Source organism: Elephas maximus, chromosome 22 (genome assembly GCF_024166365.1).
Source record: "Elephas maximus indicus isolate mEleMax1 chromosome 22, mEleMax1 primary haplotype, whole genome shotgun sequence".
In the NCBI taxonomy this organism is placed as follows: domain Eukaryota; kingdom Metazoa; phylum Chordata; class Mammalia; order Proboscidea; family Elephantidae; genus Elephas; species Elephas maximus.
This window is the reverse complement of record NC_064840.1, coordinates 47195645-47211740: the sequence shown is the minus strand read 5'-3', so window position 1 is coordinate 47211740 and position 16096 is coordinate 47195645. Positions and strand designations below refer to the sequence as shown.

General features: G+C 36.5%; 1 protein-coding gene across 2 annotated transcripts in view; it reads left to right on the top strand.

The window, feature by feature from the left end:
- The window catches only part of PPP2R2A (protein phosphatase 2 regulatory subunit Balpha), an 87699-nt gene extending 71939 nt beyond the window's left edge, over positions 1–15760 (top strand). The window contains exons 5-10 of one of the 2 annotated variants that reach the window (XM_049866365.1): positions 3103–3215; positions 3699–3876; positions 5596–5760; positions 6908–7077; positions 11172–11263; positions 12818–15760. In XM_049866365.1, coding sequence (XP_049722322.1) covers positions 3103–3215; positions 3699–3876; positions 5596–5760; positions 6908–7077; positions 11172–11263; positions 12818–13097 — 998 coding nt within the window. In that variant the 3' untranslated portion in view covers positions 13098–15760. The remainder of the gene's footprint in view (positions 1–3102; positions 3216–3698; positions 3877–5595; positions 5761–6907; positions 7078–11171; positions 11264–12817) is intronic. The other variant, XM_049866364.1, reaches the window with a different exon arrangement.
- Positions 15761–16096: the final 336 nt, after the last annotated feature.

Genomic DNA, 16096 nt, shown 5'->3' with positions numbered 1-16096 from the left:
TTTCCTACCTGCCTTGTCCCCAGGCACTGTGGTGAAATCATGTATATTAGTACTTCTGTGTCCTGTGTTTATACTGTTGAGAAATTTTAAACTCTTTAAATCACAAGTTTGTTTTGAAATTTATTTTGTTTTAAAAATCTATTTGCCCGATTCGTCAGGACTTTTCAGTGTTTTCTTCCTATAACACTATTAGAAGCCACAGGGTAATCTCATCTCATTTGAAAATTTGATGAGTATATTGTGATTTTTTTGTGTGCATCTTTACTGGTGGGTTTACTAAAGGTAAAGACTTGAACAGACCACAAGACAGCTGTGGGAGTAGGGAAGGAACTATCTTCAGGTGATTATTTTAGAAAATAGTTACTTGTCCCAAATATATGTAATTTAAGCTAGGTGTGTGTCTGTCCATCTGTCCGTCCCTCGTGGTGCAATGGTTGCATACCCAACTTACAACCCAAATGTCAGCAGTTCAAACTGTCAGCTGCCCTGTGGGGGAAAAGACCTGGTGATCTGCTCTGGTATATTTACAGCCTAGGAAACCCTATGGGACAGTTTTACTATATAGGGTTGCTATGAGTTGGAATCATCTTGACAGCACACAACACACACAAGCATAAAAAATAGATTTTTGAACAAGTTAAATATTCTAAAAGATATGACTGCCTAACTCTGTAAATGTATATAAGTTATTGACGTAGCACTTAGAAAACACATGGAGCTTAACTACAAGATAACTATAAAACAAGATTGCATAGGATTTACTGTATTTTTAGGCAAATAACGTGCCTTCTATGTTTGTTTGCCAGCTGCACCCTCCCCACACGAGGCATTTTCATAAGTGACACTTTGCCAATTTTTTTTTTCATGTTGCTGTAAAAAAATTAGCATAGCGTGCTTATGAAAATACCTTGGAGGGGAGGACATGGTTGGCCAACATAGAAGGTGTGTGGTATTTGTGTAAAAATAGTAGATTAAACAATCGATTATAAGTTCTTAAGGTCAATCATGTTTCTCTGTTTACACTTCATCTTTGAGAAGGTCATCCACAGGACAACTGTGGTGTTCTTCTACAAATGGAAGATAGAGATATACTGAGCTAGAGTCACTGACATATTTCTACAGGACATTTTTTTTCCTTGACATCCTTTCTACAGGACTGATGTGTTTTTATTTTACACCAATTTGCTTAGGAAAGACCATTAAGAATATTTTTATTTGAGAATACTATTTTAGGATTATAACACAAAATATTAAATAAATATACATGAATTATTATTGATATATGTGATTGCGTAAATAAAAAAAAGAGAAAAATTCCAAATAATATTGTATAGCTAACTCTCCATTCCAGGAGGCGAAACTTAATTCATCCATTTAAGTGCAGACTGAACTAGTAACTTGCTTCCAAAGAACAGAGTGTGGCAAGAGAAAAGGTAGTAAGTATGTGGTGGAGAAACCTAGCAGACACCACATTAGCCAAGTGATCACCAGCATCAGACATGTTGATACCATCTACCTCCTGATGTGATACAACGAGAAGGCAGTTCATCTCTGGTATTCTTAAAAAACCCATTGAGATGATGAGAAAACATCAGGCAAACCCAATTAAGGGACACTCAACAAAATACCTGACCAGCATTCCTCGAGTGTCAGAGTTATGGAACATAACGAGGAAAGTCTGAAAAACTGTTAAAGTCAGAAGAGTAAGGAGACATGACAACTAAATGCAATGTGGTCTGGTTCCCAGAACAGAAAAAGGACATTAGTGGAAAACAGTGAAATCTGAGTAAGTCTATAGTTTAGTTAATAATATATGAGTGTTAATTTCTTAGTCTTGTTGCATAAGATGTTAACATTCGAAGAAACTGTGTGAAGATTATGTGGGAACACTGTACTGTCTTTGCAACTTTTCTGTATATCTAAATTCCAAAATAGAAAGTTCATTAAAAAAGTAGTGCAATGAATGTCAGGAAACAAGCTGTGTATAAATTGTTGAATGGGAAATGAATTTGTTCTGTAAGGTTTCTCCTAAAATGTTCAAAAAATAAAATGCTGTATTGTCTGTCTCGATACCTAGAAATTTTGTCTTGAAGGATCTGGGAACATAAGTTTTTAATCAGTCAGTATTTTTTCAGGCCCTGTTTCCTACTTCTGAACCCCTGATGTAATAAGGGAAAAGATGGGTTTAAACTGAGGCATCCAGGCCACTGAAGGGATTTATTTGTGGCATCTTCACTAATTTAAACTTTTTCTTTTAGGAAGCAGGACCAAGGGAGTCCCAAATCCCTTACAGTTTTGATTCTGAGTAGTAGTGTATCCTAGCTTACCTTTTTTTCCTCTTTACAATTTTTAAAAATATGTGTGTGTGTATGTATGTGTATGTGTAGCTATATATGTGTATACACATATGTTGTTCGGTGCTGTCAAGTCAGTTTCGACTCATAGCAACCCTGTGTACAACAGAACAGAACACTGCCTGGTCTTGTGCCATCCTCACAATCGTTACTATGTTTGAGCCCATGGTTGCAGCCACTATGTCAGTCCATCTCGTTGAGGGACTTCCTCTTTTTTGCTGACCCTCTACCAAGCATGATTGTCCTCCAGGGATTCGTCCTACCTGATAATACGTCCAAAGTACATGAGACAAAGTTTTGCCATCCTTGCTTCTGAGGAATGTTCTGGCTGTACTTCTTCCAAGACAGATTTGGTCTTTTTTCTGACAGCCCATAGTGTATATTCAGTATTCTTTGCCAACAGCATAATTCAGATGCATCAGTTCTTCTTCAGCCTTCCTTATTCATTGTCCAACTTTTGCATTTTGTTCCTCTGATTTTAAATATTTTTAAAGGATAGAGACCTGGGTGTGAGTTTTTAAATACAAGTGAAATTTTATATAGGTGTTCTTTACATATAAATTTGTGATTTCGCTACTGGATTTATATGTATATGTGTTTTTATTCACCTGATAATAGGAAATTTGTTTTTTATTATGTCAGACAAGGAATTTCATTCTTAGACTCTTTTTAGGTGAAATATGAAGTGACATGCCTAAATATGCATTAAAATGTCTATCCTTCTTTGAGGATTTTATTTTTTCCCCAGATAAAACAATAAAATTATGGAAAATCAGTGAAAGGGACAAAAGACCAGAAGGGTATAACTTGAAAGAGGAAGATGGAAGGTATAGAGATCCTACTACAGTTACTACACTACGAGTAAGTACATAAGAAAAAAATTATTCTAATTCTGCTGAATAGTATTCTGTCCACATACATAGTCTAGATCCTGAGCTGAACTTGAATAGGTATAGTAATATTCTGCTTCCCGCCCAACAATTCTGTAACCAGCTAATTTTATTAATTCCTGTTTTAAATATAGAAATGCACCTAACATAGAGGTCTCACTGTGATCTGGGGCACAACCAGGGCTCAAACACAGGCTGTGTTTTACACTGTGCCGCAATCTGTTTTGCCCTTATAGTTTGAATATCAGCTAGATTCGTTTTCAAAATTAATTTTCTATGGAGATCAAACAACCAGAAATGGGCCAAATAATCTAGTTGTAGCTTACAAATACTAAGAATTAAATGCTGTGAGCTGATTTTATTTTTCTTCAGAAACTAAGGAACTGCTGTCAACCTTGATTGCTGCTGTAAACACTGAATATTAATAAATATTTTTCATGTGTCTTATTGACAGGTACCAGTCTTTAGGCCCATGGATCTAATGGTTGAGGCCAGTCCACGCAGAATATTTGCCAATGCTCATACATATCACATCAACTCTATTTCTATTAATAGTGATTATGAAACATATTTATCTGCAGATGATTTGCGGATTAATCTTTGGCATCTGGAAATTACGGATAGAAGTTTTAGTATCCATTTGGTTCATTTTTTTCATGTTTGGTAACAGAGGTATATTGTGTCTATACTGGGTTTATTTCCATCCCTCCTAATGTATTTTCATTCTTCCTTTTTATATTGTCTTTTAACATATGTGGCTTCTTATTTTATACCATTTTTTCTTTGTATACGAGTGATTAAACATCGGGAAAAAGTTACTCGATAAAGAAAAGGGGCTCATATATTGATTTAAGAATTATATTTGTAGGATCTTGAGGAATTGTCTAATGTCTTTTGTCTATTGTAGCATCTTTTTTTAATCACTGAGTTTTTGTAAAGAAGAAATTTGAGAAGTATTGTATACTTTTAAATAAATTCTTGCTGAGGTTGGAAAAAAATGTAGACAAGTCAAAATGTTACAAAGTCAATAGAAATACTTCCTCAAACCCCATTTAAATACGTTTTTTAAATATTCTTCATAATGTTAGCAGGCATTACTACCACTGTTCATGTATATATTTCCAAACGGATATCATTTGAAAAAGTAAAAAAGCTTTATACTAAATAATAACCCACCAACAATGTATAAAAGAGTTCCTTTCCCTATACCTTACAAGTCTAAGTTAGTGAAAAGTACTCTTGTTTTGATTTGCATTTCTCTCATCATGAGTAGACTTGAGTAATTGTTTAATGTGTGTGAAACATTTATATTTTTGTTCTTTTCTCATTTGTTTGTTGGATTTGCGTATATAGTTACCGACCCTTTAAAGGCACGCTTTTTATGTTAAGTAAATGTGTTCTATTGTTTATGTTGCAGTAGTTCCCCCCTTTGAGTTTTTATTTTTCCCTCAGTGCACACTAAGATCTCTTAATATTTATGAAGATAAACTTACCAGTCTTTTATTCTGGGATTTGTATCATACTGAGAAAGACGTCTACATTGTAAAATGATTAGATGTCCATATTCTAAGAATTTTTTTTTTTAAGTGTTAAAATTTTGATCCCTCTGGAATTTATTCTCGTTTAAGGAGTAAGAGGAAACCCTGGTGGTGTCATGGTTAAGTGCTACGGCTGCTAACCAAAGGGTTGGCAGTTCAAATCCGCCAGGGGTTCCTTGGAAACTCTATGGGGCAGTTCTACTCTGTCCTATAGGGTCGCTATGAGTCGGAATCGACTCGACAGCACTCGGTTTGGTTTTTGGTTTTTTTTAAGGATTAAGATACAGATTTGTAGCTAATTTTCTCCCCAAATGTTCAGTTGTTTAAAAAGTAATCACCCTTGCCCCGGCAGTGGTATGAACAGCCACCTTTATATCTTAACTTTGCAAATATTTTGCAGTCTCTTTGGGCTGTGTTCTGATCCACTGATTTATCTATACTCTGTTTTATTTAATGTAGATTTAGGGTACTTTTTGGCATCTGGTGGGTCTAAATTCCCCTCATTACAAAGAAACCTATTAAATGAAAACAAATATAAACTGGTAACTGAATGCTACTCTGTCCTGTAGGGTCGCTATGAGTCGGAATCGACTTGACGGCAGTGGTGGTTTTTTAACTGAATGCTGGCTGCCTGTCAAGAATTTTTTTTTTTTTTTAATAGAGTGCAAGAGACCAGTTTTTGAACTGTTTACTAGAATGTAATTTAGAATTAATACTTTGTTCAGGAATATGAATGACTTTTAGGTTTAAGAAATGTAAGATTATATTTGCCTTTTTTTCCTAAGTGGAAATTCCTTAATCAAATGTATTCAGATATCGTGGACATTAAGCCTGCCAATATGGAAGAGCTAACCGAGGTGATTACAGCAGCAGAATTCCATCCAAACAGCTGTAACACATTTGTATACAGCAGCAGTAAAGGAACTATTCGGTTATGTGACATGAGGGCATCTGCCCTCTGTGATAGACATTCTAAATGTAAGTTTATTTAAAATGATAACATTTTCTGTTTGTGTAACACTAGCCTCAGGCATGTTAACTACATTTACGTATATTTGCAGGTTGTTAACCTTTGTTTCCAAGACCTCTTGTATCCTTTGCTAAACTGCCTAACCACATGAGGCAGTAGAGGTTACTGGAAGAACTCTTGATAGTATTTCTGCTCATGTCCCTCCCAATGGATATATTGTAGTGAAATGCTGGGTTTTTTTTTGAAACTTGTAGTTGGTTCCTTGGAGCTCCTCAATTTTGTATTCAAGCTGAGCTGTTTCTTTCCCTTTCTCCTCCTCCCTTCCCTCCTTCCCTTTTCCCCTCCTCCCTGCTGCAAATCTTCCTTCCTTTCTTTCTGTTTTGATCTTCCTGCGAGGATTTCTTATGAGAAGAGGTTTCCGTGGCTTTAAAAAAAAAAATTGAAAACTACTGTATTAAAAAATTAAGGGGTTGCAGTGTTCTCATCTTTATGTTGTTGAGTATTTTTAAAGCTCATAAAAATCAATGCATGCCTGTTATCAAAGCAGTTTTACCTGCCTGCTGAAAAATAAAATGCAGGTACAAATTTTGATGGTGAGGAAGGTGTCTTTTATGTTGTGACACTACAAAGTCAGTGAGTATATGTAAATTTATGTTCTGCATATACTGAAGTCCTGACTGAGTCTAGTTCTGCTGAATTAGCTGTGTGACTCTGGAAGTGTACTGCATACTTTCGCGTTTTGAACTTCAGTATCAACTGATTATGTTTTAAAAAACTTTCAGGGAAATTACGTTGTTAGAGCCAGAGTGATGTTTTTCAGTCCTTTATTAGCCTATCGTGAATCCTTGGTTGTGCAGTGGTTAAGTGTTCAGCTGCTAACCAAAAAGCTGATGATCGAGCTCACCAGCTGCTCCGCAGGAGAAAGTGTGGCAGCCGGGTTCCGTATACAGCCTTGGAAACCCTGTGGGGCAGTTCTACTCTCTCCTACAGGGTCACTGTGAGTCGGAATCAGCTCAGTGGCAGTGGGTTTGGTTTGGCTTTTGGGAGTAGCCCGTCATTTTACTTCACATAGAAAGTTTATGAACAGCTGTTTCAGGAAATGCTTTGCTAAAGAGCGAATATTGTATACTTTGCTCTTTTTCTGCTTGTTTTTAGTGTTTGAAGAACCTGAAGATCCCAGTAACAGGTCATTTTTTTCTGAAATCATCTCTTCTATTTCTGATGTAAAATTCAGCCACAGTGGTCGATATATGATGACTAGAGACTATTTGTCAGTCAAAATTTGGGACTTAAATATGGAAAACAGGCCTGTGGAAACATACCAGGTATTTACACTTTTATCTTTCCATGAGCATATATTATGTTTACTTTAAAGAGTTTATTAAGGGTTTTGTTTATATTGTGTTAATCCCAGTTTAGTGTTTGTTCACCAGTAGGGTTCCACCAACCTCAGAGATCCCTAGGTTGTTGTTGTTCGGTGCTGTCAAGTCAGTTCTGACTCATAGCAACCCTGTGTACAACAGAACAAAACTGCCTGGTCCTGCGTCATCCTCACAAACGTTGTTATGCTTGTAGCCATTGTTGCAGCCACTGTGTCAGTCCATCTCATTGAGGGTCTTCCTCTTTTTCGCTGACCCTCTGCTTTACCCAGCGCAATGTCCTTCTTCAGGGACTGGTCCCTCCTGATAACGTGTCCAAAGTGTGTGAGACAAAGTCCTGCCGTAGTTTCTTCAAATAAGCATACTGGCTGTATTTCTTCCAAGACAGATTTGTTCCTTCTTCTGGCAGTCCATGGTATATTCAATAACTTCACCAACACTCTAATTCAGAGGTAGTCTTCCTTATTCATTGTCCAATTTTCCCATGCATATGAGGTGATTGAAAACACTATGGCTTGGGTCCAGTGCACCTTAGTCCTTAAAGTGACATCTTTGCTTTTTAATACATTAAAGAGGTCTTTTGCAGCAGATTTGCCTAATGCCACGTGTCTTTTAATTTCTTGACTGCTGCTTCCATGGGCGGCATTGATTTTGGATCCAAATAAAAGGAATGCTTTACAGCTTCGATCTTCTCTCCATTTATCATGATTTTGCTTATTAGTCCAGTTGAGGATTTTTTTTTTTTTATGTTGAGGTGTATTCCATGCTGAAGGCTGTGGTCTTTGATCTTCATCAGTAAGTGCTTCAAAGCCTCTTCAGTTTGAGTAAGCAAGATTGTGTCATCTGCATATCGCAGGTTGTTAGTGAGTCTTCCTCCAGCCCTGATGCCGTGTTGTTCATATAGTCCAGCTTCTCAGATTATTTACTCAGCATATAGATTGCATAAGTATGGTGAAAGGATACAACCCTGACACACACTTTTCTTAACTTTAAATCACGCAGTATATTGTTTGATTTCCTGACTGCTGTTTCTGTGGGCATTGATTGTGGATCCAAGTAAAATGAAATCCTTGACAATGTTATAATTTTCTCCATTTATCACAATGTTGCTTATTGGTCCAGTTGTAAGAATTTTTGGTTTTTTTATGTTGAGGTGTAATCCACACTGAAGCCTGTAGCCTTTGATCTTCATCAGTAAGGGTTTCAAGTCCTCTTCATTTTCAGCAAGCAAGGTTGTGTCATCTGCATATCAGAGATTGTTAATGAGTCTTCCACCAGTCCTGATGACACATTCTTCTTCATGTAGTCCAGCTTCTGAAATTATTTGGTCAGCATACAGATCGAATAAGTATAATGCAAGGATGCGATATCCTCTTGCTCTGTTTGAACAACTACCTCTTGGTCTGTGTAGAGGTTCCACATGAACACAATTAAGAGTTCTGAAATTCCCATGTTTCCCGATGTTATTCATAATTCATAATGACCCACACAGTCGAATGCCTTTGCACAGTCAATAAAACCCAGGTAAACATCTTCCTGGTATTCTCTGCTGTCAGCCAGGATCCGTCTGACATCAGCAGTGATACCCCTTGTTCCACGTCCTGTTCTGAATCTGGCGTGAATTCCTGGCAGTTCTCTGACGATGTACTGCTGCAACTGCTTTTTAATGATATTCTGCAAAATTTTACTTGGTGTGTGATATTAATGATACTGGTCGGTATTTTCCACATTCTGTTGGATCACCTTTCTTTGGAATGGGTACAAATAGAGATCTCTTCCAGTTGGTTGGCCAGGTAGCTGTCTTCCAGATTTCTTGGCATAGACAAACGAGCACTTCCAGTGCTACTTTTGTTTGTTGAAACATCTCATTTGGTATTTCATCAGTTCCTAGAGCCTTGTTTTTTGCCAGTGCTTTCAGTATCATTGATTCTTGATCTTATGCTTCCTCCTGAAATGGTTGGATGTCAGCCAATTCTTTTTGGTGTACTGACTACTCTTTCAGTTCTTTCTGTGTCCTTTAATATTTTCCCCATAGAATCCTTCAGTATTGTACTTTGAGGCTTGATTTTTTTCTTCAGCTCTTTCAGCTTGAGAAGTGCCGAGCATGTTCCTCCCTTTTGGCTTTCTGTTCCCAGATTTTTGGACATTTCAGGATAAGACTTGACTTTGCCTTCTTGAGCCACCCTTTGAAATCTGTTCAGCTCTCTTACGTCATTTCTTCTTTGGCTTTAATCTACTCTGTGTTCACGAGCAGCCTTCAGAGTCCCTTCTGTCATCCATTTTGGTCTTTTTTCTTCTTTCCTGTCTTTTTAATGACATCTTGGTTTTCTTTATGTATGGTGTCCTTGCTGTCATTCTTCAGCTCATCTGGTATTTGGTCATTAGTATTCAATGCATCAAATTTATCCTTGAGATGATCTCTTATTTCAGGTAGAATATATAAGATCATACTTTCACTCTCTTGGATTTGTTCTAATTTTCTTCAACTTGAAATTGCAAATGAGCAATTGGCGGTCTGTTTGTCGTCCGCCCCTGGCCTTGTTCTGACTGATACTGAGCTTCTCCAGTACCTATTTCCACAGATACAGTCGGCTTGATTCCTCTGTATTCCACCTGACCAGGTACATGTGTATAGTCGCTGTTTATGTTATGTTGTTTAAAAAAAGATGTTTGCAATGAAGAAGTTGTTGGTCTTTCAGAATTCTGTCATGTGATCTCCAGTGTCATTTCTGTCACCAAAGCCATATTTTCCAACTGCCAGTCCTCCCCCTTTGTTTCCAACTTTGCAGCCCAATTGCCAGTAATTATTATGATCAATTTCAGACTGTAGAAGTTGGTAAAAAAATCTTTGATTTCTTCACCATTGGCATTAGTGATTCGTGCATAAATTTGATGTAGTAGTTAGCTGGTCTTTCTAGTAGGTGTGTGGATATTATATCACTGACAGTGTTGTACTTTAGGATAGATCTTGAAATGTTCTCTTGGACAGTGAATGCAACGCCATTCCTCTTCAAGTTATCATTGCTGCCATAGTAGACCATATGATTGTCTGATTGAAAATGGCCAGTACCAGTCCATTTAGCTCACTAATGCCTAGGATATTGGTGTTTATGCATTCCACGGTGTTATATGTTCCATCTCATTTTTGACGACTTCCCGATTTTCCTAGGTTCATATTTCAAACATTCACATTCTGATTATTATTGGATGTTTGCAGCTATTTCTTCTCTTTTTGAGTTGTGCCATATGAGCAGATGAAGGTTCCAAATGCTTGACTCTATCTACATTAAGGTCAACTCTACTTTTAGGAAGCAGCCTTTCCCCAGTTGCCTTTTGAGTGCGTTCCAACCTGAGGGGCTCATCTTCAAGCACTATATCAGACAATGTTTCGCTGCTATTCGTAAGGCTTTCACTGACCAGTTTTCAGAATTAGACTGCCAGTCCCTTCTTCTTGGTTTGTCTTAGTCTGAAAGCTTTGCTAAAACCTGTCCGGCAAGGGTGACCCTGCTAGTATGTGAAATACCAGTGGCAGAGTTTCCACTATCACAGTAACATGCAAGCCACCACAGTACGACAAACTGACAGACGTGGTGGAATGAAAACATACACTTCAGTTATTTATGCCTATAAAATGGTATTTGAAAAGAAAGCATAGTGTTCAGTGCTTTTTAATCAGCAGTTAGTAAACTGAAAGCAAAATAATATGATGTTTAAGTATTGCTGTGGTACTGTTTAATTACTCTTCTCTGCACCAGATTCAAATGTTTTCTGTCTTGAGTATTTTTGTCAAGTTTATGAACAGTGGATGTGCTATGCTTGAAAGGGACTTTGTTCTGCAGTAGGAAAATGTGTATTTCTGCAAGGGGGCTGGTCTGTTTCTAAATTTTAGGATAGATGGCTTTTATTGTTACTAAGGAGATCTGAGAGGAAGATTAAAAGGAGTGTGCGTGTGTCCTTTTTTTTTCCCCCTTGTTTTCCTAATACCAACAGGTAGTTCATGAGGTTAAGTATATATGTAATATATTTGTGTTCTTCCCCAGGTGCATGAATACCTCAGAAGTAAACTGTGTTCACTATATGAAAATGACTGCATATTTGACAAATTTGAATGTTGTTGGAATGGATCTGACAGGTAATTGATTTTAATTTGAACTCCTCATTCAAATGTGAACATTATTAAAGGAAAGAAACTATTTCACTCCCCTAATACGGCTGCCGGACAATGGTGGTTCAGTGGTAGACTTGCAGCTTCCATGCAGGAGACCTGGGATCTGAGCTTAGTCCCTGCTCAGTGCCCCCCGTACCTGCCAACACCTGTCTGCCAGCGGTGGATTGTGTTTTGCTGTTGAACACATTTGAGCAGAGCTTCTAGATTTAGACGTATTAGGAAGAACGGCGTGATGATCTGCTTCCAAAAATCAGCCAGCAAAAACCCTGTGAGTCACAGTGTGGCCCAATCTGCAGCCAGTCACAGAGTGGCACAGAAACGGGCAGCATTTCTTTCGTTGTGCATGGGTCGCCAGGAGTTGGGGCCCGACTCAGTGGCCATTAACAACGTTGCCATATTCACGAAAAAATCTAGCCAACTTTTTTTAGATGGACATAAATTACAAGTCATAATTTCATGCCCCCACTCAGGGTGTCTTGGAGATAAATTTAGTAATCTTAGATATCTAGTATACTTAGATAGCAGTGCTGTCAGATAAAAAATTAAACATTGTATTTCACTACTAAATGTGAAAATACACAAAAAATTCTAAATATATAAGTTATTGTTTAAATGTCCTTTAATTTTTTCTTCTTTATGACCAGATAGAAATAATTAAAAGGATAAGATCTCAGTTTGGTGGTTACTCTTTTGTTATCTGTTTTTAGAAGTATTCATGTAGTAGATATTTCATTTGGTTTTCCTGTTATGTACCAGTTTTTTCATGTTACATTATACTTCATAGACGTGGTAATTGGTGTGTATCATTGTTTTAACGTTACAACCATAAGCAATTATTGCGGCCTGTAATCCTCAATTTTGTTGTAGTGTGATTCCTTTTTACTGTGTTTTTGAAATGCATGCCACTATTCCCAAGGATAAATAATCCTTAATCTTTCAGTATTTTTGTTGTCAGTATTTATTCAGCATTTACTGTGTTCCAGTAAAATAGAAAATAGTAAAAGAAAACAATTTTGGAATTATTTAAGCTTGCATATAAAGTAAGTAGAGGTACTTTATTCAATAGTAGTTTTATCACTGAAGCATGATATGATACAATTTGGGTTTCATGTTACAGAGGATAGTAGAACTTGGAAATTTTATCTATTTTTTTTGTTTTGTTTTTCCTTTGATTATGACAATAGTTTTAGTAAAAGACTGGCCATAATGAACCTAGAGTCCTCTTGGTCAGGATAAGGAAGCCTGTCTTTGAATGCCACTGCTGAACCTGAGAGACACCATTAGTATGGAAGAAAGAAAGGGGCAAGGAATAAAGAAAAGAAATTGAGCAAAATTGAAAAGAAAGAAAATACTGGGTTATTGTCAACAGCCCTGTTCCTTAATTCAAATCTTCTTAGTTTCCTATAGACTGCTAGGTTAGATTTAATCACTGAATAATATTACTAAAAACAGCCTCTTGTTTTTTTTTTGTTTGACTTGTTTCATTTGTTTGACTGAGTGTTCTATCTGCTTTTACAGTGTTGTCATGACTGGATCTTACAATAATTTCTTCAGAATGTTTGACAGGAACACAAAGCGAGACATAACCCTAGAAGCATCACGAGAAAACAATAAACCTCGTACGGTTCTGAAGCCACGCAAAGTCTGTGCAAGTGGCAAGCGAAAGAAAGATGAAATAAGTGTTGACAGCCTAGACTTCAACAAGAAAATACTTCATACAGCCTGGCACCCCAAGGAAAATATCATTGCTGTAGCCACTACAAACAATCTGTATATATTTCAAGACAAAGTAAATTAGGGTTGGCATTCCTAGCGGAAGAGTCCACTTCCTGCTTAGTTGAGATAGTTGAATTTAGCATTCGTATCTATAAAAGAGAGAGGTCCGTTGTGGCACCCCTTTCCAGTGTTTAACAATGTGCCATTTGACAACACATTTTTATAGCTACATGGAGAAAGCTCTGTGGATTCATCACTGTGTTATTCTCCATGTCTGCTAGCCATTTAGGTAAGGGTAGGGCACTTTTAATTTAAATGACTTCTTGCACCATCTTGCCTAATGGACTAGATTGGACTGTATCAACATTGATTTACTCCACTTTTTATGCCTTCCATTGTGATGACGTCAAACACAGTGAAAGCCTTCAGTCATGCTATGGAATTTAATTGTGTATCCTCATACTGTATCATTTGTGGGGTACATCCCTTCCCCCTTTTTTAAATTAAACACAGCTCATTCTTACTGTGGCTTGTAGCATTCCTCTTCTGTGGCTTCCTGGACTCCTCCCCTTCATCTCTCTTACCCTTGCTCCTCCACCCAGTCTTGGTGGTGGTGTATTAAAAAAAAAAAGGAACGAAAGCACACAAAATGAGTCAGTTTGGGGTCAGTGGTAAAGGGGGGTATGTGTTGCGAACAAATGTTTTAATAACAGTTGGCTGTAATCACTCCTTGCCATGTCTGGCACTGAAAATAAGGAAAAAAAAAAAAAAACTACTGAATAAAAGTGACAAAGAATGGAGAATCTGGTTTTCTTTTTCTTTTTGATCTACCTCTTTAAGCCAATATTTTGTGTCTTATCCTTGGGCACAGTGAAATCTTTGAGAGGAGTTTCCATTGTTTTTTGACATTTTTGTTAATTATTGTTAACAAGTCTTTTACATGGAGAAGAGGTATTTGTTCTGTATAAACATGTTTTGAATATATATATTTGGTATTCGTAAGAAGTTCGCAATCTAAAATGCCACTAGAGTTTTTTTTAACTGTAGTTTTGGGCATGTTAGTATCTACATTTAACTCATCTGTGAATGAAGTTGTTTTAAGTTGGAACCAATTTGTAAAACTTCATTTTTAAAGGCATAACAGCACTTAATTTCATTTTGCCTTGCTATAAAATGCTAAGTGAAAGACTTCAACTTTTTTAGAAAGTTGAAACTTTTTTTGTCATTTGGTCGTACAGTATAGCATAAAACATCAAGTGATTTACTTAGTTAAAATTGACACTGCACTAAACTTTTTATTTTACTGCTATCAAATCTGAGAAGGAGCCTTGATGGCAGAGTGGTAAAGTGGTCAGCTCCTAACCGAAAGGTTTGAACCCACCAGTGGCTCTGCGGGAGAAAGATGTGACAGTCTGCTTTTGTAAAGATTAAAGATTACAGCCCTGGAAACCCGGTTGGGCAGTTCTGCTCTGTCCTATAGGGTCTCTGAGTCAGCATCGACTCGACAGCAATGGAAGTTTTATCAAATCGGAATTAAATGTGCTCTGCCATAAATGCTTTACTAATTTTTGATTTTCCAAAGCTGTTATTAAAGACAAACTTCAAAGGTACAGTGTTCAAAACGTGCTTAATGGACTCTAACAGATGCCTCAAATAAAAATTTGGTAATTTGTATATGGCTACATTTTCCATAAGTGATGATACTTTATCCAAAGATGAAAAGCACCCCTATTTTTAGTAGGTAGACTGTACCTTTGTTTATCTTCTAGAAGCTTTAATTAAGAAAAAATTGACTTTATTTTTAAAACAAATTAAGTGGGCATTTATATTATTAGAAAATGGTAGTATATTTTGGTTGACAGTAATATAACCTCAAGTTTTAGAGGACTCAGTGTTTCTTGTGTCCACTGCTTATTTTTATCTTCAATAGTAGAAAATGATTAAACAATTCAACCGTAATTCCCTCTACACGTTCACAAATACTATGTCTTGTTAACATTTTAGCACCCCGGAGAAATTTTATGTAATCAAATCACTGTATCTTTTGGACTCAACAAATCTGAATTTGTGTTTAAACACTGATTATATGTCTGATAAATCTTAAGATAATGGCACTTTTACTAATTTATTTGGGGATCTTGGGTACATTTCGTAATTTGTGTTATTTATCCTTCAGACAACTTGGAAGCAGGATATTCCCCTGCCATAAGCATCAGTGGCATTCTGTTCTCTGACTGGACAACTTTCCAGTAATCTTTCTGGGAGGTTGTTTTCCAAACCTTTGGGTGTGTGTCTTGAGATAATACTACAAACAACTCTTTGGGAATTCTTTTTGGATTCATCAGCTATGATGATTCTCATCCATGACACTAAGGGTTAGGTTTTTTATATATATCTTTAAAAGAATCTTTATTGCTAGAAAGCAAATGCCTCTATCAAGGAATGCTGTTATAAATCATTGTAACGATATTCTCAAGTATAATTTTTAAGGTCTTGGATGTAGTAAACTATAAGCCCAAGCCACTCATTTTACATGGTCATGGCTGATCTTTTTATTAATAAAAAATTATACATAGAATAAACTTAGTCTCGTCAAGTTGCTTGTATTTCCTATTTTCTTTGCCACTAGTATACATAACACATTTTATCCTGTCATAACCTTTTTTTTAAAAATTATGCCAGGAAAAATAACTTTCATCCTGTTAATCTCCAATGATCTTTCCTTAGTGGCTGGGCAAGAAGAATAGTTATAAGTATATGTAAACACATGTTTATATAATATTTAACTATTGGATATTAAACTTTATTCTGTGAAGCCCTTAGTCTTGGAATAAAAAATGCATCCATGCACTTTTTCCTTTAAAAATAAAGTGAGGATTTTTTCTAAAATCTTAAACGTGAGATTTATTTTGGTTATAGATATTCCTAGATTAAGTGAAATCTAGAATTATGAAAACAGGTTCTTTCAAGTGTGTAAGAGTAATTTTCTAAGAGCAATGCGTTCTCAGAATATTTGTCAATATGCGAAAACTAAGCAGTACTGATAAAAGCATTATTCGTGAAATTTAAGCCATTACCGTA